The sequence below is a fragment of the Melopsittacus undulatus genome, chromosome 4, assembly GCF_012275295.1.
Source record: "Melopsittacus undulatus isolate bMelUnd1 chromosome 4, bMelUnd1.mat.Z, whole genome shotgun sequence".
NCBI lineage: Eukaryota > Metazoa > Chordata > Aves > Psittaciformes > Psittaculidae > Melopsittacus > Melopsittacus undulatus.
In genome coordinates, this window is record NC_047530.1 from 71,854,723 (window position 1) to 71,869,857 (window position 15,135).

At 38.2% G+C, this 15,135-nt stretch overlaps 1 protein-coding gene across 5 annotated transcripts in view; it reads left to right on the plus strand.

The window, feature by feature from the left end:
* CCDC148 (coiled-coil domain containing 148) overlaps window positions 1-15,135 on the plus strand; it is a 74,438-nt gene that overhangs the window by 7,448 nt on the left and 51,855 nt on the right. For 2 of the 5 annotated variants that reach the window (XM_013130282.3, XM_031053252.2), the window contains exon 2: window positions 9,852-9,931. In XM_013130282.3, the coding sequence (XP_012985736.2) occupies window positions 9,877-9,931 (55 nt within the window). In that variant the 5' untranslated portion in view covers window positions 9,852-9,876. The other 3 variants (XM_034061857.1, XM_034061858.1, XM_031053249.2) reach the window with 3 other exon arrangements.

Sequence of the window (15,135 nt, forward strand, 5' to 3'; positions counted from 1 at the left end):
CTAACTTCAAAGTGAGCACATTTGGTCAGTGAAAAGGGATTTTGCATGCTTGTTCAAAGCAAGATGACTCACTTGGTTCAAGGTTGCACAGGGGACCTGGGTGACTTCATTTCCTACCCTTTTTGTGTCAGCTTGTCCAACTTACATCCTTTCTTTTATTTGGTTGGTTGGATGTTGGGGTTTTTTCTCTATATAAAGTGGTGGGTTTTTTTAAGTTTGTTTGATCTTGGATTTGTTACTTAAAATATTCAAAGAACAAAGGGGTAATAGTAGTTCTCTTGTATTGCACAGATACTCAGAAAGCTGCTGAGCTATTCCCAGCCCCTTGCAGTGTGACAGAGTATTCCATGAGGCTGATTGTTTTAAGTGCTACTCAAATTGATCTTCCTACTTCGGATTAAGTTTTACTTAATGAGGAAGTAATGAGATTATCATAGACAAAAAGACTATGTCTCTTTTGGGAACATGCAATTTCTGATACTTGACTTTATTTCAAACAGATCCATAATTCTTTCTTTAGGGAATGCAAATTAAATGGTAATCAAGCCATAGGACTTCTCTAGGAACTGTTTTGACACTCAGTGTAAAAGTATTATACTGTGTATTTTCTTGCTGGGAAAAGGATTGACTGCTGCAGGATTAAAACGTTCTGGATGGGTGCCATTTTGAGATAGTTAGTTCAATTAGAAGAAGAGAATGGATCTGATTAAAGGATAAAGCTGGTTATTTGTTGTTTTTACTCTATACAGTGCAATGGGAGTGACTGCCTTTTTTCACTAGCAATAATTAGGATTGGAGGGTTCCAACTGCATGTTAATATTCCTCCTCTTTGAATGGATGCATGCAGTAGCTAAGCATTTAACATTTCCTTTAAACTTTAAAATCTAGGAAAAAAACCTTCCACAAAATATTTAAGGAATCTCCAGATATTCGAAAGAGAGCACTGAAAATGAGGGACTTAAGTTTGTTTGCTTGTTTTTCCAAGTTTGGATGTTTTAGGAAACACCTGGCCTAATTTGTAATCAAAATTCCCGTTGATGTTGTGTTCAAAGTTTTCAATGAAGCCAGTGGTTCATTTCTGGGTTTTAATTGTCTATGACCACTAGTAATTTACGTGAACCACTGACAGGTTGCAACATCTGCTGCTGTGAAATTAAGCAACCTTCATTTGCACAAACTATGAGTAGCTAATAAACTGTCATTGATTATGCTGTTAAATTGTATTTTGTGTAGAGCTGATATGGCTTCATATTATAGATTTTACATTTAATAATTTGACTGATTTAAAAGGAGCACAAATAGTTTTGTTCTAAATAGCATGACCAGATCATTAAACACTGTGCCTCCCTGCCCAGTAATTTTGCCCTGCTGCTGATTAGCAGCAATTCAGTTGAGGAAAAAAAGATGCTTAGGACCTGAATCTGCAAAGACTTATGTAGGCGAATGACTTGTTGAATTGAAGAAGTGAAATCTAGGGTATTTTAAAGTTAATGGTTAAACTACTTGGGAAGTACTCATACTTATGGAACTGGGACCTTAACTGGGCATGAATCATCAACAGTAGCCACATGTGATGGTGTATGATTGGCAGCCTGCAGGCTTTGCTTGCTTCAGAAATGCTGACTAACACTTGTAGAGTTTAACTTCTATTTAAATGAAATGTAGTAGGATCTTGCCTTCATATTTGGTGCTCCTATATTTAAGAATATACTTTAATCATACACCTCAGGCACAAGAAATTTTTACATTAAGAGTGCACTGAAGTGTTTAGTTGAATTGGAAGTGTAATTTTTTAAGAGGTCATATTCAGAAGAGTTCTGAATTGAGGTAAAATACTAAGTTATGAACAGGAGGAGAAAGAGAGGATTGTTAAACTGTGCTCTTTACTGTTACTAAAAGCGTTAGTCGCTGATTGTAGGCATAGGTGATTTAGCATTCACAGGGACCAGCTTTCTATGTATTAAAGGTTTATATTTGGTATTTGTTCCCTCTTTTGTGTTTTTCTTTAAGATGAATCAAAATTTCCAATCTAGAGGCTGTATTGAAGTTTGAACAAAACCTTGAAACAAGGTATTTGAACTCAGACTTAAATGAACTTTTCTAGCATTGAAGAGGGTTTTAGATATATCAGCATTAAAGCAGAAATAAATAATTCTGATTGGTACATTTTCTAGTTACTGAAGATAAAATACAAGTTTGTAAGATCTTGCCCTTTCAAAAAACATCTTAACATTCATTTAAGTGTTTTAGTGAAGTCATAATGTTGAATTTGGGGTAACAGAAAATTATGTCCATTAAAAGACTGAGGTCAAATACAAATGCATTACATCACTGCAGAAGAGCAAAATGGGTAGGCTGAAAGTGAATAAGCACTTATTTAGTCACAGTAGCCCTAAAATTACAGAAATAGCTATTAAGTTGGTTTTTGCATCAGTTCTGTTCCTGCAGATACACTCTTCTGCTTTCTTTTCAAAGGCAATGAAGCTAAGGTGAATATGCGAATCATTGCTAAAATGCTGACATAATATCAGAAACACGGTGGTAAAAAGAAGAGAGGTTAACTGATTGCCAAAGGGATACAGAAATAAATAAGCCAGAGGTGTTGCTGTGCTGCTGCTAGTCTTAACTAATGTCAAGTTACTTTTCAGGACTGATGTTGGAAGAAGCTTGCTGTTTAAAGCTGGCCAGATGGATCCAGATTAAGATGATGGTTCCCAAAATGTGTAAGACAGGAGAATGACACTAACATGGCAGCTATGCAGGGAACATTAATAAAAGGGTTTTATACAAAGAAATGGGTGCAATAGATCCTGTTGTCTTAAAGCTTTCAAGTACTCAAAAATTTTAATCAATGTTATTTTTCTTTTCATGTAGAAAAACATGAAAACATGTTCCATGTTAGAGGAGAGTCACTGTGTATAGTACTATCTTCCCAAGTTTATCAGCAGAAGAAATGTTAGGATGGTCTGAAACCAGAAAAGAGCAGCAGGCAGGAGGCAGGTTGACTTTTGGTAGCAGAGGACTAGAATTTCATCTAAGCTTCTGAGAAGCTACATTGTTAGGTTTTTGTGCTGTTATTTTTCTAAAGACACATGTTTTGTCCAGCTTTCACATTTCTTGTGATTTTGAAATGTTTCTTCAGCCTGATTTGTTTTATTTCACCTAATAAAATCTTAACCCTATTAAAGGTTTGGTGCATTAATGAAGCTGTCAGATGGATCCCCTTTCTCTTTATTTCCAGCTGAAGTTCCTGACCCTGATCTGGTTTTCTTTTATTGTTAAATCCCATGCTATTGTGCTTTGACCACATATGACAAAGCTGGGTCAGGTACTGTGAGCTGATGGGGAAGGCAAGAGAATAACCAGAAGGCAGCTAGAAAACCAGACCAGGAATGAATGAGAAGTGTGGGTTTGTCTGTGCAAGACACTACTCGTTCTGTCAAACTTGGATATGGATTGCTGATACTTACTAAAGATAGTTTGCATCCTCCTGTGCACTTGTAAAGCACATGATACTAATTGTCAGGGCTCCCTAATGCAACATTTTTTTTTCTTTTTTTCTTTTAGAGCCTTCCTCCAAATCTGCTGAGTGATCTAGTTCTTAGTTTTTCAGCTAAGATGCTTTTTTACCCTTCCCCTGTTGCTTAGATCTCCAGGCTTTGTCTCCAGGGTGGTAGTAGTATCTTAGTAAAAATGCCATCCTGTCTATCATGGTATGGGGTGGAGAGGGAAGAACTTCATTTGTGAGAAGGTAGTCTGATTTTGTTGTTTTTTACAGCTCCTGGCCAGCCCTTGCATTAACACAGTGACAGGAGGTCATGGCTAGTCAGTGCTCTCAAGTGCTCGAACTGTTTCGTTTCACCCTGCCCTGCTTGGTCTTGACAAATCTGAACCTAAACTTCAGTGCATCTCGGGTATTCAGAAACAAGCTTGTGCTCACCCACAGGCTTTGGAGCACATTGCAGAGAGAACAAAAGGAAGGCATTGGCTTGTGCTGCCTTTTAGCTTGGACTTGCGCTTGCACCTCGGTGACATGGGAGTGCAGACACCCTGGCTGGACTAGCTCCATGTATGCCAGCAGAATTAGGGCAGACAATCATCCAGGGGGATTCCTGGAAGGATACAATGTCATATGACACAAAGAAGTAACAACTTTTCAAGTACCACTTTGGACAGCTAACAAAGCATATGGCATGCCCTACCTGCTTTGGATCGAAACATTGCGGGGCACTGTGGACAAAGCCACTACCTGCTAATACTGTCAGCTTGCTTTCTTTTACAGGCTGGGGCAGAGCCAAGAAAAGGAACCCAGATGGATAGATGGATTGGTTTTATTTTGGTATTGTTTTGGGTTTTTGGTGGTGGTGTGGTTTGATTTTTGGGTGTTTTTTTGTGTGTTTTTTTGCTGTTTTGCCTTGTTTTTTTGTGTGGTTTTTGTGTGTGGGGAGGTGTTTTTTATTATTATTTGTTTTGTTTATGGTATGAAATCTGTTTTTGGATTAGAATGTTTGTATGCGAGGAGTGTGCACTCCTCAAAAACCTTCAGAGTAGATTATCCCTTACTGTGTATGAATAAGACAACCATCCAGTATGTGGGAATCCTTGTGGTTCCAATGCTTGAGATACCCTCCAGAAAGGGAATTGAAAACCCAAGTTTTCCACCTTCATGCCTTTTTATCATGACCACTGGAATACAGTGTTTTAAGGAAGGGAAGGTCTTTTCTCTTTTGTGAACAGCACCCAAATCTCCTTGTGGCTGTTATGCTACACAGTATTTTAAAAGTTGAAATGTGAAGATGTCAATCTTCTTGAATCTTTTCTTAATCTTTCTGATCACAAATATTAAATGAATTGACCAAGTTCCTGGATAGTGTGCTTGATTCAAGCTACATTTTATGGATGTTAATAAAGTAATTGCTAAAAAAGCCCACAGAAACAAACTTATTCCCAATGAAACTGTGCTGTAAGTAAAAGAGCAAGAGAAGTGAAGTTGCTCTTGTTCTAAGGAGTACTACTTACTGAATGATATTCCTTTAGAAAAGAAGTATGTGAATTAAAATTACTCAGTTGCTGTCTGTCAAAGTAAAAAGATTAAAGCGGTAAACTCTTACTGTCATTGATATTTGCTATTCTTTAGGTATTTTAGTTTCAAAACCACATAGTTACATACAGACATATATAAGAATCATTAGTTGTAACTCGTTAACTCTGTTCAAGCAGCTGCCAACCTTTAAAAATTATTCATTTTCATCATGAAATGTAAAGTTGTAGTATTTATTCAGTGCAAAATTTCAATAGAAGTTGACAAGGGGCTTGCACGGTATAGATGTTGAGCCAGTGCCTGCAGAATTAACCCGCTGCTATCAACTGAATTTGTCATCTTTAAACCTACAAATAATTCAGTCTTTGAAAAAAATTTCATTATGATCTAAATATACTAAGCATCAGACTAAACTGATTTCCTTTCCCATCTTAATGCAGACTCCACAACTTGGAGAAATCCTAACAGACCTCAGAGTTAAATAAGAGCATTGACATAGTGGAAATTACTCTTTTGAGGTTATAAAATACAAAAATTCCAGTTGTCTCTTCAAGAGCAAAAGGATGAAGGTGCTTAAAAGCACTGCCAGATTTATTGAGATGCAAAATCCAGTGGCTCTTGTTAAAACCTAAAATACTCCTTGAAATATTTGCATTATTTCCCATGAAGTAGAGTGGAAATGCAAGAGGAAGTAAAAAAAAAAAAATCTGCTCTGCATGACTTTCCATGAGTTATGTTTGTCAGAATGACATATAGTAGTAGATTTTATGTCTTTGAAACTGCTGAATCATGGTTCTGTCACTTGGCCTGGGGAGGCTGAGACCCATGGGGTTTCCTCAGGCTGCTGACGCACACCCTGTGCTCTATGAGTACTGCCTGACTGCAGTTTGCCTGTATTGATAGGAAGTCTCTGCTGTCGTAGTAGTATGAATGAATATGGACTGTAAAACTGATAATGGAGGCTTAAATGCCTCCATCCAAGGACTAATGTTGTGAAAGAGCAAAGTCAGACATCTTTTGGTGGAAATTGTTTATTTTGTACCACGATACTCAAATATACCACTAAATTCCTTCTCTAACTTAAGAATGGGGAAATTGGGTGCCAAGAATTGCAAGTGCTAGCAGGCAAAACAAAGACAGTCTTCATTGTTGAAAATCTCTCATTTTGAGCAATTTCATTATATCCTTTGCAAGGAAATTTGATGCCTCGCTCTGTAGTTAGGACTACCCCGTGTTTTTTCCTTTGTAGATATATTTTCCTGCTTTTAATTTGAGGAATTCTGGCAACTTGGTCGAAGCTGCTGCTGTACTGGGCTGCTACAAATCTAAAATGTCCAAATGGTTCCACAAAGCGTGTGCAGACAACCCTTCTCAAGCATAACGTACATGTATGTGTTTCTCTTTGCACAATCTCAGGATGTGGTAGCCTTGCAGATAACTCTGCTAAGGAAAATCAACATTGCTGTGTAAATATTAACCACAGTACGCAAAAATCCTCAAGAGAACTTGCTGTTTAAAAATCATGCTGCTGATCTGCAGAGCTTGAATAGCTCCGCTGACAAACTGTCATACTTGCTCAGAATCCTTCCTTTGGTTCTTCCCCCTCATTTTCTTGGCCCTGTGTAAATAGTTGTTTTATCTGATGGTAAAAGAAGAGACTTGGTACAGTTATTCTTCACTCTTATGTTAGTAAGAGTATCAGTAGGGTTACAGAATTATCAAGCTACAGCTGAATATTCACGTCTCTTTGAATGAGGCTAGGAATTGTGATGAGTTACATTCTTTCTAAGAGAAAAATGTATGAAAGTCTGTTTCAGACTGGTCAATCAAAAACCCCTTTAAAATAAAGAATTTCAGTATGTTGTGGTGCATTCTGTTTTCTCTAAATTCAGGTACATGGTTGATTTACCCTTCAAGGGAAGAGTAAAATTCAGCAAAGGGAAACAAAAATTATAAAAGCCTGGTTTTGTTTCATTGTGATTCACCTTGAAAGCCTTAAGAAGCAATAATTGAAAAGTAGTACTGAACAAATATTTTGAGTTTTCTTATAGTTATTTTTCTACTTTTGGGGCTTTTATTATTAGCGTTTTAAGTTTTCCTGCTCAACCTTTAATGACTACAAATTCAGCGGAAGATTACATCATATAATTCTGCTGGAGTTTCTGGAAACTGCTGAATATTGTAGAATTACATGAAAAATTATGTAAGTTTGCAGAGTTTCAGGTTTGTTTGGTTTTGTTGTTTGCTTGGGTTTTTGGTTTGGTTTTGTTTAAGGTTCCCCCTCTGGTCCCTTTTTTAATTGCAGAATTTCATGATGTGTCTACTTCCCCCTTCTCCCAGGAAGAAGATTTTTGGAGGCCAGAAATCTAAGGGAATTATGACACTAGGAATACTAAACTGAACCTAATTTACAGACTTGTAAACAACCTGACTAAAAAAAAAAAAATAAAGAAATATAATTCTCTAAATGCCTTTTAAAATTGGTCTGCTTGCAGCTTAAACATTTGTGTGTTGGTTATTGAGCATTTCTTGTTCTGATTCTATTTCCAGCGATTCCTCCAAGAAATAGAGAAAAACAAGGCTGAGCACAGTTGGCTTTCTAAGAAGCAGCAGAAAAATATATGTTGTCTTTAGGGGGGGAAGAAGCAACATTTAAACTGTTGCGGTGCGTCTTGAAGAAGTGAGGTAAATCCCATACTTACTGTGTTACATAAATCCATATCTTAAGGCTTTACATATATAGTTAATTTGATTTTTGGAAAAAATCTGTTCCAATTGAAGTATATTTGCAGTTAGAAAGTTATGTAGGAAGTTATGTAGGTAAATTGGTGTATAGATAAAATATTACGATGACAAATAGGCCAAAGTTGCTTTTGATATGGAGAACTACCTCGTTTGTCTTGATTAATTTGGCAGTGTTATATAGTTACAAGTTTAAAATAAGTGCTTTAAACGAAGAAAAATTGTATCAACAGTATGAATGTGCTAACCTTTTTATTCCTTTCTTTTCTCTTGACTTTTGACAAATGTGTAGACTTTGGGATAGAAGTGTGAATTTATTTACAGGTGACTACTAGATTGTAAAATACACATTAATCTTCAAAAGGGGGATGAATTCCATTATGTATTGTCATGTTTTCTCACTCGTGTATCTTTAATTTCAGTCTTTGTTATCAGATGATGGTGTTCAATATAATTTCTGACCAGCTGATACTGTCAATTACTTTCAGACCAAGTTTGAAAACGTCCCTTTATTGTTAAATGAATGGTCATTCTGTGAAAACAGATGACATTTGGATTTTAATATTTTTGGTTTAGTGCAAGGGACAGTTTCATAGCATTGTTAAAAATCTCTGAAGAATATGCATGAAGAAGCACTGAGAAATGTCACAGTTTATCAATGGGTGTTCACTGTTTCCTACTTGGTTTTGTCATGGAATATTCACTGTACAAAGCCTGGCGTTCATAAATTTTCTTTGCCTTGTATCTTGCATAGTTAACACGTACAGAATTATCATCAAAATGACTTAGAGCCACAGGATCTGCAGTGTGTGTGTATGTGTGTATGTGTACTGCTGTGGCTGTAATTTCAACTGCACTTACCATTTGTTTGCAGTAACAATGGGAGCTCATTCATGAAACTGTTGTCCATATAAGTTAGAATTTTACACTTCATCTGTTTTTGATGATTCTGCAATGCAGAATGTTGCCATGAAGAAACATAATTTATAGGGAAGTAAAATGCTAAGTATTTTGGTTGCAGTGTCACATTTTTATTTGAAATTAATAGCTTTCTGTCAGAGTAGTTTGCTTTCCATTGGTTCTGCTGCTCTTTCTTCCCTCCTTTGTGTTGCATTGTGCTGTCCTTGGAACTGGTGTGCGTAAATTAGTTCAACTCACTAAAACAGCACAGAAATGACTGTGCAATTCACAAATGAGCAGATTTTGCTGTTCTACTATTTACTGTGTTACTTCTTGCTGTGGGACCAGACAAGTGTCAAAGTTGTGACAAAGTGAATAGAATTTTGTGTGGGGAACATTTGGTGTGGCAGAACTGGGTTTGAGGGGAGAGGGTTTGTGGGGAGCTTGGTTGAACATGACCTTCCCCTTCTGGCATTATTCAGTTACTGATTCAGTTCAGCTGAAAGCTTGCTTTGATCTCTTGCTTTTCTTTGAATGTGAGACCTGTGATGGTGCCCATGTATGCTTAATTAAGGTGACAGTAAGGTTTTTAAGACATCCAAGGCTTTTACTGTGTTGTATATCTTATCACATCTGAAATGTGAAGTTTATCCCAAGATGGTGTGAATATTTGACACATGCTGCCTGTTGCAGTTGCTTATCTGGAACTAAGCCACTGTTGCTGAAACAGCTGACTTGAGTTGACAAGTGTTAATACAGAGACTATTAAAGGGGGTGTATAGGGATCTATACATAAACCACAGCCTCTAAACTTAAGAAAAGAGTTATCTTTTCAGGCTTAATTTCTAAAGAACATAATTAGAAAACTTTCCTTACATTTGAGTCAGTAGGATTGTTTTATCTTGAAAAGCACAAAGCAAAGAATAGATGATCTATGTGACAGTATTACAGGTTCAGTAAGGAAATAATATTTTGTTTTCTTTTGCTAGGCTGCTAAATGATATGAGGCATATGAAATCTCTCAAGAAACACAAACTTGAGCAATTTCTAATTAAATTTTTAGTGATACCTACCCTCTTTCCTCAGAAAGCAATACATATATTTTGAATGTGTTTTTAGATTGCATCCACACTGTTAGTATTCTCAAAACATGTTTGTTTCTCAACAGGTATAAAAAAAATAAATAAACAAAAATGAGTAAACCGGACCATGGAACATTCTTTAACACTCTCGGGAACAGTGATGTAGGTATGTATGCTATCATGTTCAAATTGTTTTCTCACAGTCTAGAATAAAACTACTTATAAAGTATCCTGTGCAATTAATAACTGCACGTGGAAGCTGCTATAGCATTCTGATCATAGAATCCTAGAATGGGTTAGAAGGGACCCTCGCCGTGTGGGGGATACCTTACACTAGACTAGGTTGCTCAAAGCCCCATCCAACCTGGCCTTGAACACTGCCAGAGATGGGGCAGCCACAGCTTCTCTGGGTGACCTGTACCACAGCCTCACCACCCTCGCAGTGAAGAACTTCCTAAGATCTAGTTTTAATCTCCCCTGTCAGTTTAAAGCCATCCTCCCTTGTCCTATCCCTATAAACCCTTGTAAAAAGTCACTCTCCAGCTTTGTTGTTGGCCCCTTTAGGCACTGGAAGCTGCTCTAAAGTCTTCCTGGAGCCTTCTTTTCTCCAGGCTGAACAAGCCCAGCTCTCTCAGCTCGTCCCTATAGGAAAGGTGCTCCAGCCCTCTGGATCTGCTCAGGTCTGTGTCTTTCTTGTACTGGAGACCCCTGAGCTGTATGTAGTGCTCCATGGGGCTCTGATAAGAGCACAGCAGATGGGCAGAATCCCTTCCTTCAACCTGCTGGTCATGCTTTTTTGTATGCAGCTTAGAATACAACTGGGTTTCTGGGGCTGAAAGCACACATTGCCAGCTTATGTTCAGTTTTCTGTCCACCAGGATTCCCAAGTCCTTCTCTGCAGGGCTGTTCTCAATCTATTTGATGCCTGGTCTGTACTGAGACTGGGGACTGCACTGGTGGCTGACTTGAAAAATATCTTTCCACAACAAGACATCATCTGGTGTCATGTTGTCAGACATTCTGTACACATGTGGTAAATGAAAATCCTTAGGGGAGGCTTGAAGTAGCATCAAGGGATAGTTTTGCACGATTGAAGATATGTGTGTGTGTGTGTGTTAAAACTTTCCAGCACTGGTGCAAAAGTTCAAGTAATTTCATTTACCATTATATTTGTATCTCAGGCTTTAGCAGATATTTGTTCTATAAAATTGTGAAAAGGCATTTTAAAATCTCAAAGTTCAGTATTTTATATTTTTATTAATGTGTCTATTTATGTATATATATTTGTGGGTGTATACATACATATAAAATATATATAAAATATGTTAGCAATTAAATAAAGTTTACATTCTGTATGCTAAAACTCTGATTTTGCATTGAATCTCACATGGATAGACCCTTTTGACTTCAGAAAATTCTTCAGTAGAAGAAACAGATGAAGATTAGTTATAGAAATTCATAAGGCTTAGATATATAGGCTAAAGTAAAAGCATATTGAAAGCAAAGATACAATTAAATTATTTGGGGTTAGAGGTGTGGAAATTGAATCTGTCTTTCACTCATTTTTTCCTGGACGTGAGGGACAGTATTAAGTTGATGAAGATGAGTTACCTGAGTGAGAAAGTACCTGAGGTACCTACTTTCTCTTACATTAGTTCTATATGTAGCTGTGTATATTTATATGTTTTATATAAAACTTTAAGAGAGTAGAAAATAGCAGATTATATTGGTAAATTAAACTTGTGACTTTCAGAGACAACTCTAAGGTTTTCAAACATTGCTGCAAGGTTCTTTTTTGGGTAGAAACCCAGAATAGTAACAACTTTCTATATCGAAGCACTACCAAATTTAACCTTTTTAAGTAAATGGATTGTCTCTGCTTATTCCCTGTTCTCTGAAACATTTTTATGTGGTTAGAACAGATTAAGGCAACCCAGCCATAGGAAAGCAATGCATCTCTCTGCTATTTTACAGCAGTCCTTATTCTCTCCATCTATTCATTCAGTGGGATGGTTCATTCTCCTTTCCTCTTTGCTTTCTGCACTGTATTAGTTATTGCTTCTTGTACATCAGTACAGGATGGTCTGATGGTCCTGGAACACTACATGTGTTTCAAAGGTCATGAGATTCACAATTCACTTCTACGATTTTTGTCCTGTTTTTCCATGCTTTTTGTTGTCAGCTCTCTTCTCTCATATTGTGAGAAAGAAAGGGTGCAAAAAAGATTATATGGATTTGTATTTTGTTCGCATCCCCTGTCCTTACTAAACTACAGTTAAGAATAAAACTGTCTTAGAGAAAGTAGGGTTCAAAAAGTCAATGGTGAGTGAGAGCTGTCAAACAGGTACAGCAAACTGTATTTACATTGAAGTTTAAGGACATGACAATGCTGACATAGACCAAAGAAAGCTGGTCAGGATACTGCAGTTGTGAGTGCCAGACCCAGGAAGGATTTCTACCCCTGGATATCTATACCACAATTCAGAACAAGTAGCATGGGAGATCCTTAGTGAAATCATGCAGGAACTCCTTCAATCAGGAATTGGAAGTTAGTGACTAAAAGCTGACAGTAGCATAAGGGCTTTGTTGCTGCATGCATGGATATGTGTGCAGCATGCATGTAGAACACCTCAAAAGCATTGACACTAGGTACTTAGAAAAGGTTTCTGCAGCAGCTGCAACAGGCTGCTGGAAGATGACAGTGTCCCACCTTTGTGTTGACACTTACTTGCATCATAGTATGTTATCCTGAAATTAGCTGAGGATCTGATGGTCCTGAAATTAGCTGAGGATCTGATGGTCCTGAAACACTACATGTGTTTCAAAGGTCATGAGATTCACAAGCACCATACCAAGAAGTTGAGCTTAATGATTTCTAGCTGTAGTTAATGTCATTTAGTAATACTACTAACAGTTACTGATTCTTTCCTAATGAATATGACAGGATGTATCTGCTGTGAACTTAAATCCTAGGTGCCCCCCGGGCATTTGCCTGCAGGGAGCCTGAAATAAAAATGTTAATGGCGTTGCTCTGAAACTCCAGCCATGCCCTGCTGCTCATGCATGTGGACATTGATATTACAGCCCGAAATGATTCCTAGCAGACTAGAAGTGATTGTAAGCCTTTGAGAGCAGTAACAAATGAGTAATAGGTTTAGGAGGAAGAACTGAAAAGTGTCTTTTCAGAGGGTTTGGCAACAGAACCTACTTTGAACACGAAATGATGTTCTGTGATCTTTGCTGGACAATGTTGTAAGTAATCTCAGAAAGAAGGAAAAAAAAAGAAATTGCACATAAAATCTTGGATTATTTAGGATTGAGAACTGTAGATTTGGATTGATGACAATAAAAGCCTACAGATAAGCAAAGCTACCTAGAGGCCTAAAAACTGAAAGAAGATTATTCATACTAAGCTCAGAGAAGGGATAAATGGAAGAATTAGTGGATCAAACTATTGAACTTTTTATATATAGAGAATAAAAAGGTAGTCATAATGCAAGATCAAAGCTATAACCTGGTTAGCATAATACTGATTGGGTGGAATAATTCACATGTTATGAAGATTAGTGGCAAAGAAAGCAGGACTGGCAAGCAGGAGGAGAGGAGGAAGCCTTTCTTTATGTAGGTGATGTGTTCTTTCAAGCTCAGAGAGTGGAAGCTGCAAAGTGATTGCATGTGGAAACCAAACATTATGAGTAGAGGGAAAGAAGGACACAGTTCTGCTTTGATGAGAGTCCACAGCAGGCCAGTAAGCCAGGAAAATCTGATTAATATTAGGCAGCTATGTACCTGAGGTTACCTTGAGCATGCTTCTCATTCTGTTGCCAAATCTCATTTGGACAGGATCTGCAGCCTTGGTTTTCTGCTTTCATTCTGATATGGCTGATAGTCTTCTCAGCCCTTGGGTCATCTAATGTTGGGTGTATACATAATACATTTCGGATTAAAGTGACCATGAAGTGGTGGAAATTATCATTCTTAAGAAGTTGGTGAGAGGGGAGAGAAATGAAGGCAGTGGATTTCAGGAACATGAAAATAAGCTCAGATGAGTTTATGTGGTGTCCCTCAGGGATCAGTGTTGGGACCGGTCTTGTTCAACATCTTTGTTGGTGGCATGGACAGCAGGATTGAGTGTGCCCTCAGCAAGTTTGCTGATGACACCAAGCTGTGTGGTTTGATTGATACACTGGTGGGAAGGAATGCCATCCAGAGGGACCTTGACACGCTTGTGAGGTGGGCTGATGCCAGCCTTATGAAGCTTAACCATGACAAGCGTAAGGTCCTACACTTGGGTCGGAGCAATCCCAAGGCACAGCTACAGGTTGGCAAAGAAGAGATTCAGAGTGGAGAAGGACTTGGGGGTGTTGGTAAATGAGAAAATGAGCATGAGCCAGCTTCAGTGTGCTCTTGCAGCCCAGAAAACCAACCGTATCCTGGGCTGCATCAAAAGAACTGTGACCAGCAGGTCAAAAGATGTGATCCTGCCCCTCTACTCTGCTCTCGTGAGACCTCACTTGGAGTATTGTGTGCAGTTCTGGTGTCCTCAACATCAAAAGGACATGGAACTGTTGGAACATGTCCAGAGGAGGCCACGAGGATGATCAGGGGACTGGAGCACCTCCTGTATGAAGAGAGGCTGAGAAAGTTGGGGCTGTTCAGCCTGGAGAAGAGAAGGCTGCATGGAGACCTCATAGCAGCCTTCTAGTATCTGAAGGGGCTCTATAAGGATTCTGGGGAGGAACTCTTCATTAGGGACTACAGTGATAGGACAAGGGGTAATGGGTTAAAACTTGAACAGGGGAAGTTTAGACTGGATATAAGGAAGAAGTTCTTTACTGTAAGGGTGGTGAGGCACTGGAATGGGTTGCCCAGGGAAGTTGTAAATACTTTATCCCTGGTGGTGTTCAAGGCCAGGTTGGACAGAGCCTTGGGTGACATGGTTTAGTGTGAGGTGTCCTTGTCCGTGGCAGGTGGGTTGGAACTGGATGATCTTAAGGTCCTTTCCAACCCTAACTATTCTGTGAAGACTCCATGGTAAACTTGAGGCAACTCAAGTTTGGGCAATATGTCAGTCCCTCAATGAAGCTACTTAAAGGGATCATTGTAAGTACCCTTTTTGTGGTGAAAGACCAGCTTGGTTAAATCTTTACTGATGTCAAATGCCTTTTCAGTGAAACTACTTCATGTGGGGTGTTTTTGGACAACTGTCTGTCATGGTCTTTCAAATATTGATAGTAGGACTGGAGAAAGTGGATGTTATTATCCATTCTGTTTGCAGTAGAAGCCAAGGGTTTTGTTTCTCTTGGAATTCAGTGTCTTTCTCTTTGAGGAAGTATGTTGTTTTCCCAGAGGCCTACAGACATTTAATAG